General features: G+C 35.3%; 1 protein-coding gene and 2 pseudogenes across 1 annotated transcript; all 3 read right to left on the bottom strand.

Moving 5' to 3' along the window:
* Positions 1-23,973, bottom strand: part of LOC149883227 (uncharacterized) — a 72,714-nt pseudogene that overhangs the window by 47,151 nt on the left and 1,590 nt on the right.
* LOC149883229 (uncharacterized) lies at positions 4,084-5,115 on the bottom strand (annotated as a pseudogene).
* Positions 23,340-23,946, bottom strand: LOC149883228 (uncharacterized). The gene has a single exon (XM_090099964.1). The coding sequence runs from the start codon at positions 23,862-23,864 to the stop codon at positions 23,340-23,342; it is 525 nt and encodes a 174-aa protein (XP_089956090.1). The 5' UTR covers positions 23,865-23,946.

The raw sequence follows: 23,973 nt of genomic DNA, 5'->3' as shown, positions 1-23,973 counted from the left end.
CCAAAGACGTTGATGCTAATATCTGGATTATTCGCTTCAAACTTGTTGATACCTTGAGTAAGAGAGACAGGAAATTCCATTCCATTCCAATTGAGCTCTTTAGATTTTAGAATCAAGTCTTCATCAATTCTCTCACCGTTTTTTTCTTTCATGTTAAGCGCCCTGGTGACACTCCACATAAAGCATTGATTGTCATCGTTTTTCATGTTGATGATCGCCTTTTTACTTTTTAAGCTAGGAGACAGCTCTATGTAGGAAGAACCTCTGAAAGGTATCCAATCGATCATGTTAACTTCTACTCTTAAAATTTTGTTCACTCTCCAATTGGATCCTTCCTTGTTGTAGTTGGTCATGTTTTCAAGAATTCTTTCTTTCCATGTTTTAAAGCTTTCTCCTTTGTCTGTTGATTCGAGAATAATTTCATATATAGACGGGAAGACCACAGTGCGAAGATTTTCTTCTCCAGTAGCAATATTCACGCGCGTCATTTCGCAGATTAAAACAAGGTTCGTTTTTGTGTTTTTTTTAATGACTTTGATGGCAGCCTCTTTGATCATGTTTAAAAAGGCATCAGGGTCTTCATATCGAACAGAGGGGCTGTAAGTAAATTGTTCAGTGACGTGTTTTATCGCATGATTAGTCAACTCAAACTTTATTTGTGGCTTGTAAACTGCTGATCGCGCGATTGCTTTGAGAGCCATTGATTTGAGAGAGTCCACTTTTTTCTTCACTTCGTTTCTCACATTGCTCACTGCATTCTTCACCGATTCGGGAACGTATGGATCAATGGCAGTGAGCACTTGGTTAAAACCGTTTGAGACAGTTGTTGCAATTCTTGAAAGCCAACCAGGTCTAGGAGCAGGAACAGGTTTTGGAGCAATGACGTTTGTTGAATCGACAGCAGGTGTGTCAAGGATGGATGGTTCAGTTCTTGTCACTCGATTTTGCAAGCGAGCAGGTCCGAATGAAATCAAGTCATTGGAAACAGATCTCGGTGCAGGCAACGGTCTTGCCTCAGTCGTTAGTCTACGATAACCATGACCAACGGTGTGATTTTGTAGATTCTTCGAATCCATGGAAAATTTATGATTTTTTATAGCTGCAATGAGCTCGGCTTTTCTCATTCTTGAGATGCCTTTGACACCTCGGTCTTTAGCCATCTCTTTTAACGCTTTCATATTTAGTTTGTCCATTTTATAAAGGAGAAAAAAAATCTTTAACCCATTTTAATTTCTGACGTGATTCAGCAAATTAAAATTTCGTTACGACTTAATTATTTGATAACCATGTTTATTGTCAAAGTATTTCCAGTAGTGACCCATTTCTTTTCTTAATTGGTAATGAGACTTGTATTCAGTCACTTCCCCCGTTTTAACATGAGTTATTTTATAAGTGAAAGGATGTTTTCTAATTTCAACAAGCCTTGCCCATTTAGGATCGACAGGCTTTTTCTCCTTTTTTTCATGCTTTCTCGGCCTTCCCACAGGTTTCCTTTCTTTCACTTTTTTCATTAATTCTTCTTTATCGAGCAAATTATTTTCATACGCGATCAGTGTCAAAGCCAACAAATTGTTTGATGTTTTATTAACACCATTTTCAACCAGCAACTTTTTCAAAGCCTTTTTTGTGTAATGCATTTTTATTACTGAAAGATTTTATTCTTCTTAATTCAATTTTTTCAATTCTTCAAAAAGAATTAAAAAATCAATTTTTACTCATATTACCAGCCATTTCAATAACACTTCTTAAAGTTTTTACTCATACTATCAGCCATTTTAATAAAATCATTGATTTTACGATAAAGTTCACGTCCTCTAGGATTTAATTTATATTTATAAAGTTCGAAAGCTTTATGCATTTCAATAACCATTTTTAAAAAACACTCCTTCAAATGGCATTTTTTGAAACATTTCTTTGAAAGAGATTCGCCATTCTTTTGGAAGTTTTCTAATGTTGTTCAGGAATTTAATCAAGCTTTTAGATTTTTCTGTAGTTGAAACAGGGTTGCAATCAAGTGCATCCAAAAGATCATCCTTTCGCACCCTGTAATAATGTTCTTCACTATTTGAACCGTTTTCCATCTTTATTTGTACTTAAATTTATTTATCTCAAATTCAATTTTTTCAATTCTTCAAAAAGAATTAAAAATCGCAGATTTCCAGTGATCTTTTAAATATATATCCCGTTTTTTTAAAAATTCCTTACTACATTTACCTTCCAAATACATTATTTCAGCACACACTTTGACTCTCTCTCGGTCCATAGCTTTTATTTTGCCATGCAGCATTTCTATTTCTTCTTTCACCTTTTTTATTTTCATTGAGAGCTCTCTACCTCTTTCTAAAATTATTTTTTTCTCAGCTTTCATCTCTTCACTTATTAGAGTTTTTCTTTTCTCTTTTATCTCATTTATTTTTTGAGCCACCTTTTTTTTCTCTTCGGACGAACTTGCTTTTTTCTTCAACTCAGACAATTCAAGATCTTCTAAAATCTCTTTTTTTCCTTCATCCCACGTTTTGATTTTGTACGGAAATTTTATTTTTCTTTCCGCTGACACCTCCTTTCTTTTTTGATCCAGTTCTATTTTCTCACCTTTTAACGCGTATATCTCCTCTCTAATAGACTTTTTTTTTCTTCCAACTCGTTCATTCTTTCTTCTAGTTCATTAATACCCATCTTTTTTAATCGTCGTCAATTATTTAACTCGAATTCAATTTTTTTTCAGCAAACTTTTTTAACTCTTCAAAAGAATCAAAAATTCAAAGATCTTAAAAAATCGCAGATTTTCCATGGTTTCAAAGAAACTAAGCAGCAGGAGCGCAATCAGATTCTTCCCACTCTTCTGCAATTAACTCTCTTTCCAGCAATCTTCCCATTTCTTCAGCCTCATCATCTGACGAATCATCTTCTTCAAACATCTTTTTTAATCGCTGCAAATCTCGAGTTCAATTTTTCAATTCTTCAAAAAGATTTAAAAAAGCAATGTTATTACATATGTAATATATTCCATTCAGTATTTGGCTTATAGATCGATAGTGTGCCATTCTTGCCATGCCTTTCAATTTCAATATTTTTTTGCACCATCGCAGCAACAATTTTAAAAGGACCATTATCTTCAGAGCGGTCTAAAATACCCACTTTAAGATATGAAGGAAGTTCTCTAATCCTCTTTTGGATTTTTCGAACTGCAGGATCTGAAGACAGCTTAGACTCGTTGTCGAGAGCGGCTAAAATATCATCCTTGCTCGTTCTACCCAAGTCATATTTTTTCTCAACAACAAATTTGCTTTGATTATTACCCATCTTTTTTAATCGTCGTTAATGATCTTACTCGAATTCAATTTTTTCTCAGCAAAGGGAAAATATTCATATTTTTTAAGCATCGTGTCCATTTTCAGTTTTGCCGACATTTTTTTCTTTTCTTCCCAATCGCAGTCCAATTCAAGAACGCGTTTGTCGATCGCTCTCAGCTTTTCTTGCTTTTTCAAATGGACCCACTCTTTGTTACGCTCTTTGATTTTTTTCTCCATCCGCGAAAAGTCATCCTCTTTTTCTTCCCACAACATCGCGTAAAGCTCGTCTCTTTTTTCGTCGCTGTACATTTCAGGAATTTTGAACGGGACATCCTTGAACGCAAGAGCCTCGAGCTGTCTTTTCTTTTTTGCATCAGGCTCTCTTTGGCTACACTCCAGAAAAAACGGGTGAAACGTCATTTTATTTAATGATCTCAATCTTAATTCCTTTTTCATCTATTTTTCCGTTTCGCTTCTCAAAATAATTGTTGCCGTGTCCCGTCTCTTTCATCGCTTTGTAAAGAGAGTCGTATTCGATCACTTCTCCTGTTTCAGCATGAGTCATTTTTACAGCCACGGGATGGTTTCGGATCAAACGAAGCCTTTCGTATTTGGAATCTATCGGCTTGACATCCTCCATCATCGCATTTTTATCGATCAGATGGTTCTCCAGCGCAATCATCGCCAAACCCGACGTTTTGGAAACGCCGTTTTCGATAAGTAAATTTTTCAAATCCTTTTTCGTTTAAATCATCCTTTTATTAAGGAGTTATTTTTTTATCTTGAGACATCAATACACAACGTTCATTTTGTTTCCGTCGGATTTGATTCTGAGCAGCTTGTCAGAGATCACCACGGCAAAGGCTTGAGTGTCTGCAGGAACGTTTGCGTTAAAGGTGGCTTTAATTTGCACGTCCTAAACGGTCGATTTTAACCTCTCAGCCTGCTTGCTCACGTCAAAAACGAAAATAGGACAAATGTGCCTGTAGTTCAGCGCTGTTATATTCGGCTGGGCGACAATTTCGCTGATTCCAAAAATCTTGTTGTCAAACTTGCATGCGTCTCTGTAAGCCCTTGAAAATTTGTTGTTTGTAAAGGCCAAGTCGTAATCCACAGCAGGATACCTTTCGCTGTTTAAGGTCACATACATGTTTTTCAAATCGCAGTGTTTGAACACGGAAGGGTTTAGATCTTGACTGCCGTCTTTATTGGTCTGAAATCCAACAATGATGTACCTCGGACGTTCACTGGCTGATCTAGCACTTAACCTCCAACTGAACGTATTGGACAATGGCACGGCAATGGTGTCGCACTGTCTGGATCTAAACGTCAACGGAACGTCCACTTTGGACTCGATGAGTTTGTAAAGACGGTTGTTGGCCGTAACAGAGGGAGTGACATGAGGCATAAACAAAGACAGTTTGCTCAAGGTTACTTTTCCTGCAGCTGTTGCCTCGCTCTTAAAAATCGCATCAACGTCGCTCTTTCTTACAAGGGTTATCGTGTGCTTGAATCCGTAAAGAACTTTTTCGTAATCTTCACATAAACCAAAAATGTGCTTCAAAGGAATGCAGAATGAAAAGGTGCCTTTATCAGCAGGCTGCTTAATGATGAAATCCTGTCTTGCGCTAAAGCCGCTATTGCCTACAAGATCGGCAAGGGCAGTGCTGTCTCTTTGCCACAGCTGATTCATTCCTTCCGACACTTGGAACTCTACAGGATATTTCAGGAAACCCAGCAAGGTAGTGGCTTGGCCTGGACTGTATATGGTCTCAATCTCTTGATTCGACAACTGATAAGAAATCTGACTGAACAGGTGCATGATGCCGTTGTTAACAAGAGTAACCACATCCGCATCCGCATAGGAAGTACCGTCTGCTTTTGTCAGTCTTCCTTCCACCAAAAGGTAAGCATCACAGGAACGCGTGAACAAATCTTGCTGCTAAATGTTGATTCTTATCTCACCGGACGTGTTTAAATTGGTGCTGACCGGTTCATATTCGTGAAATTCATATCTCTCAATATCTTCATCAATGATGATTTCTTCTGTAATGTCTAAAACATCTGAATTTGCCATTTTTCTATACCAAAGAAAAAAATTTTTCATCATGCGATCTTCAGTCCTCTTCCCAGTTTTACCAGGTCTTGGATTCGGATGGCGTTTTTCATGGACAGAGACCCTCCAAGAGAGGAATAATCGCTGCTCACCTTTGGAGGTCCGACCATTCCGGAAATAATGTCTTTGCTTTTTTGAGTAAGCGGAACCTTTTGAGGATTAGGAGTTCCAGTCTTGGCATACACCTTTTCTAGCGCCTTTTTGCCTTGGTCAATAGCCACATCTTTCGCTGTCGCAATCGCCGAAGAAGTCAACTCTTTCCCTGCAGATTTTGCAGCTGTAATCGCCTCTCTTCCCAACTCGCTTTTTGCAATCTTGCCAGCCAAATTAGACGCTGCTCTTGACGCGCCCGATGCTGCTGCTCTTTTTAAAAAATGACGCAACGCGTCCATTATTCCACTTCCTCCAACAACGTGTTTCTTAACATATCTGTTTCTGTAAATGATCATTTTTAAATACGCGAAAAAAAATTATTTGGATCTTTCAGATCACTTTCATTATCGATTTGTACTGGTTTTTGCTAATCACCTTTTGCCTCAACAGCTCATCGCAAATGCTCACAGCTTCATTTCTCGATCCCGTATTCCCAGCAAGACAAGAAGCCACGCTCAATTCAAGCTTTTCCACCAACGCATTTGGATTGCTAGGAAGAACGATCACTCCTAAACCTTTCTTTCTACTGTCATAAGCTTTTTTCATGCGATCCTTGTAATTATAATATTCTTCAACGCTCATCGTATCTTTCCCTTCTTGAATGCGTGCTAATCCTTTACGGTACTCCTTTTTTAACAGTTCCTTCCTCTTTTCTTTTTCAGCAAGATTTTGATAAAGCATTTGAAGATCGTGACTAGTAGGAACTGAAACAGGATCTTCTCTACTTTCAGTCTTGTGAGATTTCAGCTCATTTTCAATAGGGATGATGAATTGATTGTATTTTTCAATCTCTGAAGCTCTGGGTTTGTTATACCTCACATCCGACTTTACAGCCTCACTCTCTACTAAAATTTTCGAGTAATTAGCCACATCTTCTGCTGTCACGTTCTTTGAAACGTTTGGATTGGTCATGAGATCCCAAAGACCTTTTGTTCCTTCATACTTTTCGCCTCCAATAATCATATCGTTTCCTTCAAACATCACTCCCATTTTTCCAATCGTATATTGACCATCGCTTTTGCTCAATTCAAACTTGTTCTTAAAGCTTCTTTTAAATTTTGCTCTTGTGTCCAGATCAAACAAACTTTTTATAAATTGGTCGCCCTCAGGAGAAATAGATCCTGTTGATTCTAAAAAAGGCTCGGGTTTAACCTCCTCGTTTTTAACCTCGTTTTTAACCTCGTTTTTAACCTCGTTTTTAACCTCGTTTTTAACCTCGTTTTTAACCTCGGATTTTATCTTTTTGAGCGTCTTTTCGTTGCTTTGAATAAGAGGCTTAAACAGCTTTCCCACATCCGTCTTAAAATTTGCATCTAAAATGTTGTCGTTGATGCTGTTCTGATAAATCCTCTTTCTTCTGTCATTAATCTCTCTCACAATTTCATCTCTTTTGTTCGGGTCTTGTATTTTAAAAAAAGACATGGTTTTTAAAATACGATAGAAACTATTTTTCAGATCCCTTTTTAGATTCTTGGAATCCGTGGGAAATCTACGATTTCTTATAAAAATTGTTAAACGCTTTAATCGCGTCATCTCGACCTTTTTGGATCAAGTTCTCTTTAGCCAATTCATCTATTCCGTTTTTGGTTTTGGTTCGTATTTCATCCGTCATGGTCTTAAACTTTTGAAGCTCACCAAGAATCAACTGAAACTCTGAATCGCTTATTTTATTATCCATCAACGCTTTGGAAATGTGCTCGCTGATCGTGTTCAACTTTGACTCTGCCAGCACTTTTATCTTTTCATGCTTTTCCGCTTTCAAAGCCATTATTTTGTTCACTTGACCTCCGACAATCGATAAAAAACCCATTCCAATAGCCACCCCTTCACACGCAATCGCTGCTGGACTTGCAATAATGGTTGACAAAAGACCAATTCCAGTCGCACCCAATGCTAAGCACAATCCCTGCATCGTATTGTCCACATTCGAAATGATCCTGAAAACGCGATAGTACTTTTTGCTGAGATGAACTCTCTTCTTCCTCTCGTTGTCAATCTCTTTTTGGATCTCACTTATTTTTTGAAGACGGTAAACGTGTCCATCATCCGCTGGAGCCGTTGGAAGAGTGGGGTATATTTCTTTATAACTGTTATATTCCATTTTTTATTAAGGAGAAATAAAAAATTTTCTTCCCTCAAAAGAAATTCACGATGCAAAGACTCTCTCCCTTTTTAATCACGACGTCCTTGTCACTTCTGTTATAAATTTCCATGAAGATGTTCTCTACAGACTCTGAAAAAAGCAAAAAGTGACTGAAATAATTCAGCTTTAAATTTAGCTCATGCCTCAAATTCACCAAAGCAACACCTCTATCCACTTTAATCCCAAACATAAAAACAATCGTCTGTTTGGATATACGGTTCAACTTAATGTCTCTTTGAGCAAATATTTCACATCTGGAACGACGACAAAGCCGTCTAGGAGGATGATCCAAATGATCTTTAAAATAAACGGTGCCTTTCAACTTATTCTCGTCAAAACAAATTATTCTTCTCATCTTTTTAACAGTAAAGGAAACTTTTTTCTTAATCTTTCTCTTCTCTCTTTTGCGATGTCCTCCTCTTCTTTTTTACATTTATGAAAATATCGACAATTCTCTTTAGTTTCTGCTATTTGCAAAAGTTTATGACAGGTTCTTAAGATCGCCTCGATTTTTAGATTCTTTGAATCCGTGGAAATTCTATGAATTTTTAGATCCTCAGACATTTTCATTTGTGTTGAAATTTATTTATTTTATTTTGCATAATATTTTTCATGGTTCAGCTAAACCTAATTAAGCATAATAATAGGCTTGTCCGAGAAGAAGGTTAAAAGCTTCCGGATTGACCGACTTGTGCGTCGCCGGAATTGAGCGTGACGACGAGCCTTCTTCCGGCTGCAACGCTGGGCATGGAGTCTGCATTTGCAAAATTTCTGTAAAAGGAAATGGTTGTAGTGGACCCAATTGAAGCATTGGATTGGTACAGTAGCCCCGTCGATGTGTTGTTAAACGAGGATACGTTTGATCCGTTCCACGAAGACAAGTAAAAATCTTCCAATCCAGACGAGGAAAAGATGCATTTGCTGTTACCGTCATATCCAGAAAAAGTAGTGTAATTGTTTGTATTATAAGGAGTCCAAGGACTGAGAGCGGTTCCGTTTCCAGGAGGTAAATTGCCGTCGTACATTCTGACTCTCGATTCCCACCAGCTTCCAGAAGCGCCGATGATGTGCATCCTGATGTATTTTATAAAAACTCCATTTCCTTTTCCATTTGTGTCAAGCAAAACATATTCGTTTCCGTAAGTGGTGTTTAAATATCTGAACGTCCTGCCGCACAATTTAACGGATGAAAGGAGAGGAGGGATGGAGGTGAATGTGGAAATGAACGGTTGAATCCAGTAAGTGATTGTAGAGGTATTTTTGTTAACCAGTTGAATCCCGATGTTTGTATTGAACGGCATGTCAAGAGTAAAATATCCTCCCAACGAAGTGTTGCTTAAAACGTTGCATCCTTGCAAAGAATTGGCGTAAAAAGGACCACCGATAGGAGAAAACAGCAAGTCGCAAGCAAGTCCAGTGTTATCCACTCCTATTCCTTCCGTGGTTTCTGAATAATTTCCAACGTTAATCTCGCCATCTGTAAATATTCGAATAAACACATTTCCAGGAAAGTTTCCACTGAGAGCCAACCACAACCTTCTCAGAACTCCAGGTCCGTCCGAGTAAGTAAAAACTGTTGTTGTGGCGGCTGATGCCACCGTTTGCGATTTTAATCCTAATGACGAAAAGCTTGAATTTGGAACAAACCCTAAAAAGTTGGATTTTTGTGACAACGTGTCTGCGTAACTTTTTGTCGCGGCATCTTGCGCGTTTGAAGGGTCGAGCACATTGATCAATTTATGGGAATTCAAATTCAAGTCAGCCGTTCCTACTGTATTTCCTCCTGACGCATGCGTGTCTACGTTATTTTTCGTGGATGAAACTGAGGATGAAGTGGGCTTTGCCAAATTGGTCAATTTGTGTGATGTCATGTTAATGTCTACGTATGAAATATTGTTGTATGCCACTTTTGTGTCCACATACCCTTTTGTTGCTGCGTCTTTTAAAGCCGTTGGATCAGAGACGTTGATCAACTTGTTGGAATTTAAATCCAAGCTTCCCGTGATCGTGCTGGATCCATCCACTTTAACATTCATGCTCGAGCTGACGTCGACGTAATTTTTTGTGGCAGCGTCGTGAAGATTGGTCGGCTCGTTCAAGTTGATCGCTTTCTGAAAATTTAAATCCAAGTCCGCGGTTCCCACAGCTCCTGACGCATGTGTCTACGTAATTTTTGGTGGCTGCATCTTGCGAATTGGTTGGTTCTGCCAGGTTGATGATTTTGTGAGAGTTGAAATCCAAATCTGCAATGATGGTGCTGTTTCCATCTGTCCTGACATACAGATCGCTTGAAAGAGAGGTTGAATAAGGGTTGTATAAATAACAACCCAATTCTGATCTACCAAATTTGTCAATCATTTTTATATGCCTCGGATTTTATTTTTTTTGCCTGACCTACCACAAGGTGTTAATAATGCTTTTAAAGTCAAGACCTTCATCCCATTTTTTCAAGACGTAAAGACACAAGTGACCGCAATAAGAGGTATTACCAAACTGTACTCTTTCGCTGTTGTAATTAACAGGACTCTTCAAGTATTTTACCAATTCAACAAGAGGAGGTTGAGCATAAGAATCAAAACTGCATTTCTTATCACCGTCTTTCTACCAGCACACCCAATGAAATCCTCCTGTGCCAGAGTCTCCCGTATTCACAATACCGCATTCTTTTTTTCTCGGTTTTTTCGGCAATGTGTCTCTTTCAAAAACGCCTCGAAAGTTTTCTAATTTTAACTGTTTAGCAGCCTTTTCCAATTAAAAGTTGGTCAAGGCCTCGTTTGGCAATGTTATTCCTACGACGTTTATCATTTTTAAATTCGTGCAAAATTTAAAAATCTCCATGGATCCAAAAGATCTTAAAAAATTCGAAGAATCTACATGACATCAGCTCCGTTTTCCACCAGCAATTTAGCCAATTCAAGATTACCTTTTGTCGCAGCGTAAAGTAACGACGTATGATTGTAATTATCTTGCGCGTTGACATCGGCTCCGTTTTCCAACAGCAATTCTACAACTTTAAGATCATCGTTTCTAGATGCTAAGTGCAACGGCGCACAGTGGCTCAAAATCCTTAAAAAGTGGCAAAAAAGGAAAAAAAATAAAGTCTTTAGTTTCTAAATACAAATAACTTTTAATGATGGTAAGGCCAGATGCATAACAATTTAAAACTTTTTTTGAAGCCATTGCAAGTTTGTGTATTAATTTGCATTTTATTAAGAAGCACTTTATTAATGCTTTTTTTATGAATAAAAAAAACCGGAAATGTTCGATAAAATAGTCAGTTTTAGAAATTTATATTATGGAGACATAGTAGCTAAAGTGTTGGTATTTTTTATTAATTTATTAAAATTGTGTCAATTCACAATGTAATTGAATGATTTTTTTCTAATGATTATTAGGTTTAAGCTATCACTCAGCATGAAGAAATCTATTAATAAAAATTTTTTTTTTTATTTGTAACACATTATTTGTGGTACAAGAACAAAAATGTTCCCCATAACTCCACGCTGATTTTAGTGTTTTTGAGTACTGTCAGCAATATACCATTTGCTGGAATAAAATTTACCTGCTCCAATTTGCTCCAATCTAAAATAGAGCTTTTATCATTTACTCGCTAAATATTACATTTAGCGAGTATACAATAAAAGGTTGGAGTAAATTGAAGCAAATAAATTTTATTTATTTATTTAAAATATAAACTCTTTTAAAAAAAGAGTATCAGCCTTACCTACTATTTTTAGTATATATATATATATATATATATATATATATATATATATATATATATATATATATATATATATATATATATATATATATATATATATATATATGTATGTATGTATGTATGTATGTATGTATGTATGTATATATATATGGATTTTCAAAATACTTGTAGCTATTAAGCTATAATGTAAACGACAATAAGATTGTTAAACTATTGATAACTTTTGTGTGTTATGTTATAGATAATATATAAAACATGAAAAGAATTGATCTTCTTCAAAAAATTAAAGAGCTAGGTTTCAATAAAGTTAATCTGCTTGAATCTTTGTTTAAAGAAGTTTTAAATGTTTATAACCTTCATGAAGATGACTTCGATAAATCAGAGCTTACTAACTTAAAGAATAAGTTGTCTGTTTTTAAAGCAAAAGTGTGAGCTAAGTTAGATAAGCATAATAGAAACTATGACAGATTGATTTTAAAAGAAGGTGTTTGGCTGCAGGTAAAGAAACAGTTATTTGTTAATAATTTTTTTTATGCAATCATTCTATTTAATTAAGTTTTTATTTACAGGAGGAGTTTTTCCCCGATCTTGTTAAAAGAGTTAAATTTAAAGAAGGTCCAGGTAGAAAAAATAAAGTTTGGGAAAATCTTGGTGAAAGAAGCAAAAGAGCTAAAATTGCCCATTTAGCTGAAAACAATCATGAAGCATTGGCATTAGCTTCTATAAAAGGTGCAGCAACTGAATCCAACATTAGTAGAAACAATTTTATTTTTATAGTAAAGAAGGCTTTGGACCCAGATAAAGCAAATGAAATTAGGAAAAACATGTCTATGCTTGAACCTGTTTAAATGAAAGTTGAAGATGCTCTCAGCCTAAAAATTCAATGTGATCTGTCCGATGAACAATACCAGATAATCAGAAATAGCTCCTTATTACAAAATGCAAACGTCTATCCGTCTCTTCATAAAATTTTAATTGAAAAAAAGAAATGCTATCCTGATAATATGACTTTTTCAGAAACATTTGCAGTTTGCTCCCTTCAATCTCTTTTTAATCACACACTGTGTAGAATCTTGAGTCTAAATAGTTGCAACAAAAAATTTTCTGAATTATTGGTTAAAGATATCAATCAGCATGGAATCATGCATTTCAAAGGCGGTTTTGATGGAGCGTCTAGCCAGAGTCTGTATAAACAAAAATATTTAGATACAACTCTAGATGAAGTTATTAAAAATGAAGAGAGTGTTTTCCAAACATCTGTTGTGCCTCTTAAACTGACTGTTAATGATACAGTGATATGGTACAACAAAAAACCATCTAGTACACATTTCTGCAGACCGGTATGTTTGCAGTACAAAAAGGAAACAGATATGCTAATTAAAGAAGAAGAGGAACGATTACGAATTGAGATTCAGAAACTTGAACCATTTGTAGTAAGTTTAGAGTCAGAAGAAGCTGAGTCATCTATGATGACAGCAATTATAAAGTATAATTTGGATTTGACTATGTTTGATGGAAAAGTTGTTAATGCACTGACAAGTACTACATCTTCTCAAAGCTGTAATGTATGTTCAGCAAAGCCAACAGAGATGAATGACGTTAAATTGATTAGATCTAAACCTGTCAATAAAGAAGCTTTATCTTTTGGCCTTTCACCTCTTCACCTTTGGATAAGATGCTTTGAGTACATTCTTCATCTTGGATATAAATTGAAAATTAGGTCATTTTATGCTAAAACCTCTGAGCAGAAAGAATCAGTTAAAGAAAGAAAAGCATTTATCTAAAAGAAGTTTAGGGAAGAAATAAGTCTTATTGTTGACATGCCCAAACAAGGTTTTGGAAACACTAATGATGGTAATACTGCCAGAAGAGCCTTTGAGGAATCGATTACTTTCTCTGAGATAACTGGTGTAGATGTTGACATCATTTCTAGACTTAAAACAATTTTAAAAGCAGTTTGTTCAGGATATGATTTAGATCCAAGCTCTTTTCAAAATTATTGTAATGATACAACAGATAAAATTCTTTCTGAATATAATTGGTATGTTATTCCTCCAAGCGTTCACAAACTTTTAGAACATGGTTTACAGATTGCCGATGCATTAGAACTTCTCATTGGAGTTTATTCAGAAGAATCACTAGAGGCTCTTAACAAAGAGATTAGAAATGCAAGATTAAACCATTCATGCAAAATTTCAAGGATAAATGTTATGAAAAACCAGTTTAACTATCTTATGATAAGGAGTGATCCAGTTATATCGAGCATCCAATTCACTAACCATAGATGTGAAAATGGGAAATTGCTTCCAGTAGAAGTTCTTTCTCTTCTTAAACAGTCGTGATTCTTTTGTGAAATTTTTTATTTATAGTTAAATTTGCCATCAAAAATTAAAATTTTCTATGAATTAAAATTTAAAATAGTTATAATAGTAATGCTCAAAGTAGAACTATTATCTACTCTTTGTTGATGTCTGAATTTTTTTTATTTATTAATGATAATTCTTTTAATCATTGTTTTTATCAAAAGAGGAGGATAACAATTGATGACAGAAATTTTAAAAAAATTAAAATTTTCTATGAATTAAAATTTAAAATAGTTATAATAGTAATGTTAAGAGCATTCTATTATATACTCTTTGTTGATGACTGAACTATTATTATTTTTTTTGAAAATTCTTTCAATCGTTGTTTTTAGCAAAAGGGGAGGGGCCCGGTAATAATTATGACTTAAATTTGGATGGTAGAGTACTGTGTGATCACGCCTGATTACAAGTTGGAGTGAGTTAAAAAGAGATTTAAAAATAAATTATGTATTATGCAAACTGTTACTTGATTCGAGAAGAAAAATTAAAAAAAAAAATCTGCTTGCGCGTGTAAAATTTCGTACGCGCGTGTCTTTTAGATACGCGCACGTTTTGCTGGTTGTTGCACGTAAAAATAACTTAAAATCACATAATTGATTTTTAGACAAAAAAAACAATAACTTCATTTAATACATATTAAAATGCAATGGTTATATAATTTTTGCCGTTTTTTCTTCACTTTGAGTCACTGTGCGGCGTATGATTGTAATTATCTTGTGTGTTGACATCGGCTCCGTTTTCCAACAGCAATTCTACAACTTTAAGATCACCGTTTTGAGATGCTAAGTGCAACAGCGTCTGACTGTAATTATCTTGTGCGTTCACATCGGCTCCTTTTTCCACTAACAATTTAACAATATCAAGACAACCTTTTCGAGATGCATTGTGTAACGGCGTATGACTGTAATTATCTTGTGCGTTCACATCGGCTCCTTTTTCCACTAACAATTTAACAATATCAAGACAACCTTTTCGAGATGCATTGTGTAACGGCGTATGACTGTAATTATCTTGTGCGTTCACATCGGCTCCGTTTTCCACCAACAATTTAACCACTTCAACATTATCTTTTTGAGATGCATAGTGTAACGGCTTAAGGTTGAACATATTTTGCGCGTTCACATTGGCACCGTTTTCCACCAAAAATTTAACCACTTCGACATTACCGTTTCGAGAGACTATATGAAGAGGAGTATAGAGGATACGGTCTCGCACGTTGACATGGGCTTGATTTTTCATTAACAATTTTAAGGCATCCATTTTATATGAAAAGAAAATTTCTTATGTCATTTCTTCATCAGATTCCATTTCACCTAAATCCAAATCACCCATAATGCTTTGAGTCAAAACAGGAGCATTTTTAGTGATGAGCACTTCTGGAAGCTTGACTTGAATCGACTCTACCTGCAATCAAATGAAAACGCCTTCAATTTTTAAAGACGCAATGGCAAAACACCTTTGACGAATATACTCCAATGGATCTGCCTTTACCATCTTTTTGTTCTCCCTTTTACTAAACAAGGAAGTAATGTTCATTTCTTTTCTACACAGCTTTCCGAAAAAAATGGAAGATGAACTTTCTGACTTTTTCTTAAAAATAGATAAATCCTCAGCCATTTTTTTTTTTGTTCTTCCTCCTTTTTTCAACAATGCTGTGTTAAGAATGACTTGCTCGCGAAGAAATTTTTTTTTTTTTCAGTCACCTCCATAAACTTTTCTTCTTCTGATCCCTCATGAGGAACAAAAGACATGGAATATCCAGTCAGCTCTTTTGTCTTTGGATCAAAACACTCAAACACACCCAAAGAATGCAAAATAAGGGGTTCTTAAAATAAAAGGACGTTTTCCATTGTCATACTCGTAATACAAAGGAATCTTTTGATACTGAATAGGTCTTGTGGCTGCGTAAATCTCCCCAGCTATTAATTTACTCTCGTCAAAATTCTCAATCGTCACAAAACTCATCTTTGAAAATGGAAAAGAATTTTTTTTTAGATCATTTCACGATCCGACACTTTGACCTGCTTCTTGACTTTATTTATTTTTCTTCTAGCATATTCAAACATATCCTTTAGCCGCATGCCACTTTTTTCAAAACGAATCCCACCACACTTTATTTTCAACTCAAATTCTTCACATCGACAAATAATGGTGAAATCCAAATCATTTTCAAAGCTGTAAATCTTGTAATGGTACTTTTCTTCATAAAGCGAATAATAATACGACTCCTCGTAATCCTCCGTCTTAAGGTACTCATCTATAAAGGGCTCAAACAAAACCATCATCTTGCTCATTTTTTAATGGACCTGAAAATTTTTTTTGGAAAGGAAATGACTAATGTCACTCGAAAGCAAACTGATCAACTCTTTATTGTCTACCCACGAATTAAACGAGTCTGGATACCCCAACCATTTGACCAATGATCTGCTCTTGGTTTTGCGAACAATTTTTTCAATCCTGAATATATCCTGATGCGTCTTTTGCATCTCCTGCTCGTAAAAAGTGCCTTGAATTTCTTCACCGTTAGCATCAGCGATTTTATACGTGGGAGGATCCGTATACTGAACTTTTGACACGGTAAAAACCTCTTCAGTCCATCTCGGTGTATACCCCTTTTCAAAATGAGACTTCTTTTTTGTGATTCGCACTTTGTCACCCATAGAAAATTTTGGTTTTGCTCTTTCTCTCTGTTTACCATTCAGGTTCATCCAGACCTTATTTTTATTCTTTTCATCACTGGCTTCCACTGGAGCCATTTTGATAGAAGAGTGTCTTGTGCAGTTGTAATTTTTCACCATCTTATCTAATACGTCAATGTATTTATTGGTATTGTTGGCTGAAAAATATTTAAACATTCTCTCTTTCATTGTTCTGTTCCATCGCTCAACGACACAGCTTTTTTCCTCGTTTTCAGTGGAATACAATTGCACACCCAACGCTTTCACATGCTTGTTTTAAAATTCTTTTCCTTTATCCACCCACAATTTGACGCATTTTCTTTCACTGAAGATTTTTTTCAGCGCTTCAGCTACTTCAAAGCCTGTTTTGATTTTTAACGGAACGATCCATCCATACTTTGAAAACACATCAATCACCATGAGCAAATATTTTACGCCGTTGTTGAATTTTGAAAACGATTGCATGTCCACCAAATCTGCAGCCCATATCTCATCCATGTCGTTCACAATCACCCTTCTTCTTTTAAAATGACGAATAACCGGTTTATGAAGCTGCTCTGCAAGCTGATCCGTCCATTTCAGAGGCATTTTTTTTTTTTAGATCCTACACCCAATCCAAATTTAGCTTTGGCTTTAATCACCGGCGTAATAAGCTATCTCTCGTTAATCTCTCTTTGAGTGGGGTTTGGAATGGAGTTCATCTCCTCAAGCATCATTTGATTTGACACATTCCTGTTTTGTCGGTCATTAAAATATTTATACGCCAAATCATGGTGATACGCTGCATTGTCCACTCTGTCTACCGGCTTGCTCCAATCTTGATACATGTCCGTAGAAGTCAACCTCTTATCCAATTTGGTTCCAGGCCCTGCAAAGTTCATCCCAGGAATATGCATTTCTCCTGGAAATTTTGCCCATGGAAGCTTCACTTTGCTCGACAGCTTATTGATTGATTCCACCAAATCACCTCCTTTTGTTTCTTTAGCAATAAACTTGCATTTGGTCGTTCCGCAAGAGTCACAAGTCCCTTTCAACTTAAGCCTATTGTTTTTTGTCATCTCATTTTTCAAGTGAATGGTTTCAGTTTTCCTTTTGCATTTAACGCAGTACATTTTAAATACAAGAAAAATATTTTTTTAACTGTAAAAAAAATGGAAGTCATTGATTTGTCATGGAATATCGGAATAACCAAAAGATACAACAACAAACTTTTGCCAAGAAGCATTCGAGGAATCATCTTCGAAAAGTCCGGTTGCGGAAAAACAACCTTGCTGCTCAATTTACTGCTTAGACCTGGATGGCTGGATTATAACCACTTGCAAGTCTTTGGCAAATCCCTTTTCCAACCCGAATACAAAATACTCAAAAAAGCCTTTGAAAAGAAACTACCAAAAGAACTCATTCTACAATTATTCAACATTCAAAGCCAAATTGAAAAGCTAAACTCCAGTCCTGAAGCCGTCATTGAAGAAATATCAAAAGAATGGGACGGAGAAACAGACATGGAATGTCAATTTTTCGAAAGTGAAGAAGACGTTCCTGAACCTGAATCCTTAGACTCAACCAAAAACAATTTGATGATCTTTGACGACTTGCAACTCACCAAACAAAACAAATGCGAAAAATATTACATCCGAGGAAGACACTCCAACGTTGACTGCTTTTACCTCTCTCAAAACTATTTCTTACTCCCAAGACAAACCATCAGAGAAAATGCCAACTTTATTTGCCTCTTTCCTTAGGACGATAAAAATATCAACCACATTTATCAAGATCACGTTTCAAGTGACATGAAAAAAGAAGAATTTAAAAAGTTTTGCAAGTACTGCTGGTCTCAACCCCATGGATTTGCCGTCATTGATTTGTCCTCCAAAAAAGACCATGGAAAATACAGAAGCGGGTTGGACGATTTTTATTTTCCAAACGTATAAAAAACATGTCTGGATTTTATTTGCTTGCTAAATCTAAAAAAGATCTTCCCACCGTATCAAACAGCTCCATCAAAACATACTTTGAAAGACCTATCGAGCTGGATTTAAACAAACAGTACGAAATGGCTCTTGTAGGACTCGAAACCTATCGAAGCTACCCCAACATCACCTCTAAAAATAACGTTTTCAGATACAGCCCAAACGCTGGATCGAACAGCTACACCATCTACATTCAAGAAGGATCCTACGAAACCAACCAGCTCAACGAATACCTTCAAAATGAAATGCAAAAACAAACAGGAAACTTGTACAGAGTAGACGGAGTCACCATTACAGCAAACGAGTCTTCGTTAAAAGCCGTATTAAAATTTGGAAAACCTACAGCAACGACAAGATATTGGTTTGATTTCAACGTCAATAACAGTATAGGTTCGCTCCTCGGATTCGATAGAAACGAATACACCTACGTCGAAAAAAAAGAAGACCCTGTTGACCCTAATAAAGTCACAAGCGTCATCGACAACTACGAGTCTGAAAATATCGTGAGAATTGAAGAAACTGCAGTCATTCGAGTCACCAACGACATTATCGGCTCGTCTTATTTAGACGGAAGAACAACAAACGACATTTACTCCTTCTACCAACAAGTTGAACCCGGAACCAAAATTGTTGAAAAACCTTTTCACCTCATTTACCTTCCCATCGTTGTAAGCAAAATTTCAAGAATGGAAACACAAATCGTTGATCAAGATGATCATTTGATTGATTTTAGAGGAGAAGACATCATTGTCAGATACCACATCAGAGAAAAAATCTCATCCACTCTACACGAGCTTTTCTCCGGAAGCGCTTTCAGTCGATGAAAAAAAATTTTCCTTTTCTATTAAAAATGTATTAAAAGATCAGTCTCAACATTTCGAAAGGACAAGCTGACAAAATTAAAAAAGCGTTACATGATAAAACTGCAACCAGCATAAAACTTACTCATCAAGACTTGAACGGTGAACATGTTCTAGCTGTCACTCAAAACCAACTCAACCAAATTGCAAAGCATATAAAGCTGGAAAAGGTGTCACCCTCAAACTCAGCAAAAAACAACTCATGCACAACGCAAAAGTAGAAGGTGGATTCATCGGTGCCCTTTTACCTTTACTAGGGATGATCGGAAGCACCATCGCTACAAAAGTCGTTCCTGCTCTTGCCACTGGACTACTCTCTGGTGTTGGAGCCTCTGCCGGTTCTGCCATGGTAGAAAAAATTGCTGGACGCGGTATCGTTTACTTAAAAAAAGACGGAAAAGGACTAAAAATATCCAGATTAGGATCAGGTATATACCTAAACCATTGGGCTGGATACACTCAAGGCGATGGACTCTACATTAAAAATAAAAAAGCATACGATCGTATTGGCTCTGGAGAAGAAGAACAATTCTCCGGCCTTGGCTTACTTCTCGGTCCCAATTCACCATTCAATAGCATACCCATTTTAGGCTCCATTTTGTAATGAAAATTTTTTATCCAACAAGAATAAAAGATTTCCTTGGGATCATAGAAAATACACCTTTATCATTCCTATTTCTCCTTCAGACGAAATCATTAACGTCTCTCCCACATACACATCCAACACGCTCGAAAAAGAAACGATTTTTGAAACCCGATACAGCTGATCAGACTTACGCACCAAATCAAATTTCTTATCATCGCTCTCTTCTCCAAACTTAAAACTCTCACTAAAAACACCGCTTGTCTCCATTGAAAATATCAACATCCCTTTCTCTAAACACATTCTAAATTCCGATGTCGGCTTTACCATGTTACACATTTCGCTAAAACTCGAAGCCGAAACTCTTCTCTTTGAACAAAAAGAATAGCGCTCACTCAAACTCACGTTTTGAACTCTTTCCGTCGCCACCTTAATTTTATACGCAAACTGGTCTAAAGTTCTCACGGCAATTTCCAAATTTCCCGCACTCAAAATCGACTTCCATTTTTCACCGTTTTAAACACCTTGCTCACATAACTCTCAACACCCACATGCAACGATTCCTCAAATTCAAACACGTACTCATGAAAACGATCTGAAAAAAGATCCACCTCAAACATTAAATTTATCGTTGTTTTTGTTCTCACACTTATACCTTCTTTACTTATTCGCAAACACACCATCCTCATATTTTTGAACAAAAGATCAAACAACGCTTTCACTTCACCTGCACGATTTGTTCTCGCTATAAACATTTTTTTTAAGAAGAAAATATTTTTAAATCATTGCACATGTTAAGAAAATTGAATAAAAAGACATCAGCATCTTAAAAGGTACAGAAATAACATGATTATTTTTATACTTCTTCTTGATAAAAATTTTTAAAAACCGACATCTTGGATAAAAACATCAACACCCCCATATATAACGGTATCAATGAGCCAGGACCCGCATTTTACATCTACTGTTTTATTATCACAACAGTTTCTAATTCCGTTACATGAACGGTGTCCAGGAATAAGATGCCATTAGATCCAGTAATGAATGATGCGGCCAGACCATTTAGCTTTAGCTAACACACTTCCTGATATTTGGAAAGCTTAATAACTGGCTTTAGTAGAATCCAAAGTTCTGAAGACCTTAGACTTTTTAAAAGTGCTTGAAACAATGCTGCACCTTGCGCTTGAATGGGTACTTGAGTATGCATGGAGACGTAGAAGGATATTCGCTATGTTCAAATCACTCAAAGTCAATAGATTGACAACATAAGCTCTGATGAGGAATCACATTTGCTGAAGATTTCTAAAAGTGTCAGATTCTCTGCAACAGCAACTGGAGAATTGAAGTAGCAAGAAAGAAACCGTCTCCAAGGTTTTCCTGGATTAAATTATGAGGTTAAATTATGGGGTTAAATTATGGGATTAAGTTGTAAGGTTCAGAATAAAGCAACTTAGAAGATCCTTACGTCTTCTGATAATGCTGAGTGGATATATACAAGATATAATCAAAATATTTTAAACCATTTAATTTAATTGCAAATAGGCAACAATAGCCAGATTGAATCTGCGGTAGAATCTGTACTAAAGTCATGGAGAAACCACATCTTGCATTTTAACCCTTCCTTAGTTTTAATGGTCTTCGCTTACAAAGACAGTTTTTTTACTTCCATTTTTAACATTCTAGCCCTTAACAAGAAGCGGTGTATCTGAATGATACAAACGCAGCAGTTTTTGTCTCGGTGCCCATCCTACGCAAAGTTCCTGTAGTTTGTTAATTCCATTGTTGTTTTTAATGATTGCTTTAAGAAGCAGAAAAAGAAATTTTTATTTGTCTTTTATGTTAAGATCTCTTCCAATAAAATCTGCTTTTTTCCTCCTAGGATAAAAAATATCTGAAGTTCTTTTTTCATCCACAAATAAAATCACATCTGAACTAACACTTTTTGTAGAACCCTGTATCTGAACTAAGACTTTTTGTTGGGCCATCAACCCAGCCAACCAAAATTTATGGGTACCGTCTGGGATTTGTCCGGTAATCTGGTACGGGATACATAGGAGTTTTTTTCGCGGGATCTGTCTGGGACCCGTATGGGAAATAAATAAAAAATTGATATTGAGGCAGATTTGAAAAAGCCAAATTTAAAATCAAAATGGTTAGGCGCTTACCGCTCTGCAATATGTGCTCCTTCTTTTATTTTATTATGTTTAAAGTTATCATATTCCAAAATTGCTTTTTCAGTTGTTCATGATTGCATTAATTCTTTTCTTTTACATTTGCAAATAATTTTCTGAAAAAATATTTACGGTCTATGTATCGTAAATGTGAATAAATGTGTATAAAAGAAAATTGAAAATAATGATATCAGTTATATATTATATTTGATATCAAATATAATATTATATATTATTATTAAGTTTTTGTTTTGTTTTGCCGGAAGACTTCCAGCAAAACAAAACAAAAACTCAAAAGAAGGACAAAGTAAAATAATTGTTACTAATAATATTAAATTGCATTGAGGCTTAACAACTTCCAGGCTGGAAGTTGGAAAACCTCAATGCAATGGCCTTGAGAAGATTAAGTACTAAATATTTTCTGCTGCTTTGCAAAAAAGGTTTTTTTGTTATACATCAAATGTATTGTTACTAAAAATGATGTTGTATAGAAAAATTGGAATTTAAAACAAAGTGTTATACGATATGTAGATTATATTACAAGTTTTTTTTTGCAGTAATATGCAAATATAAGTATAACTAAATAAAAACTTAAGTCATTAAAAGTATTTTTTTATTTTTTACTTATATTTGAATATCATTTTCAAAATACATTAAATTATTTATTATGGGATTTTTAATATTTAGTGAAATTTATTGATCAGACAATAAAAGCCTTATAATTCTTTTAAAGTTTCATTAATATGTTTAAACCATGGCGCCCTATACTGAAGGCCTATTCATCGCGCAACCGTAAGCCGTGACTGGGGGCCTATTATTTTTACGGATTAACAGCAACTCTGCTATAAAATTATATTTTGGAGTCAAAATATGACTTTTTATGAGTTTAATTAGTTTATTTAGAAATATTTATACTAAAATAATAAAAAGTTAAAATTTTCAATTAAAAAAAAAATTAAAACAAAGAAAATATTTGCATATATTTTAACAACAACAAATACAAATCATCACTTTTGTAAACAAATTTATGATAACTTTAAAACTTTTAATGCAGGTTCTTTATTAGATCTTGGTGTAATTTGTGCACAAAAATTGTTTAAAAATATATTAAAAAGTGTGCTGCAATGTTTTTGATTAATTTCAAAATAGTAAAATTCAGAAACCAGCAAAAAGATGTCACTTAAGGACATACGACAAAATTTATCTTTTATCGAATTGAATAAGACAAAGCAAAAAAACACCCACTGGCAAACATTGTCTGGTGGAGTTTTAAGACCACCACGATCTATAGACTTGAGGTACCAAAATTTTCATAATAAAGTAATGTTTGATTGAACAAATTGTTTTCATTATATTCATTTCTACATACATAACCAGCAATATAAATCAAAGACATTTTGGTAGTATCAGAAATTGATGACTCTTGTTTTTCTAAATTGACAAATACTTCACTACCTGCTTCACATAAAACATATGTACAAGAAGCACACTCATGACCTGAACTAAAATCAAAAGAATCTATGTCAATATTTAAAGATAACAACAGTGATGTGTGACTTATATGCAATTTTTCTATAATTTGTTGAACATTTATAAAGTAGGCACCCCCGGAACCTTGTCTCAATTTCCCAAATTCTTTTTCTAAGTGGTCACTTGTAAACATACCAAGAAGAACATAATCATGACTTGTTGCTAATAAATATTTACATAGCTCGACAATACCATAGCAAGTATGGTGAATTGATTTTGCAGTATCATTAGATAGCTGCTTCACTCCTTTGCCATTTTTACAACACATTTCAAGAGCCATATCACCAAATTGAAGTAGAGTATTAAGACAGCAATCATCAGGATTACAAATAGGTGCTTCTAGTGGATCATTGTGTCTTACATCAGCTCCACGGCCTTTAAAATTTTCC

Source organism: Hydra viridissima, unplaced genomic scaffold (genome assembly GCF_058129835.1).
Source record: "Hydra viridissima isolate aposymbiotic clone 2 unplaced genomic scaffold, HvirCarnegie_v1 scaffold_10, whole genome shotgun sequence".
Taxonomy (NCBI): Eukaryota; Metazoa; Cnidaria; class Hydrozoa; order Anthoathecata; family Hydridae; genus Hydra; species Hydra viridissima.
The sequence above is the reverse complement of the archived record's forward strand: the minus strand, read 5'-3'. Positions and strand labels throughout refer to the sequence as shown.

Excerpts from the sequence above, each read along its gene's own strand:
- LOC149883228 (XM_090099964.1), bottom strand. The coding sequence starts at position 23,864 with ATGGCTCTTGAAATGTGTTGTAAAAATGGCAAAGGAGTGAAGCAGCTA.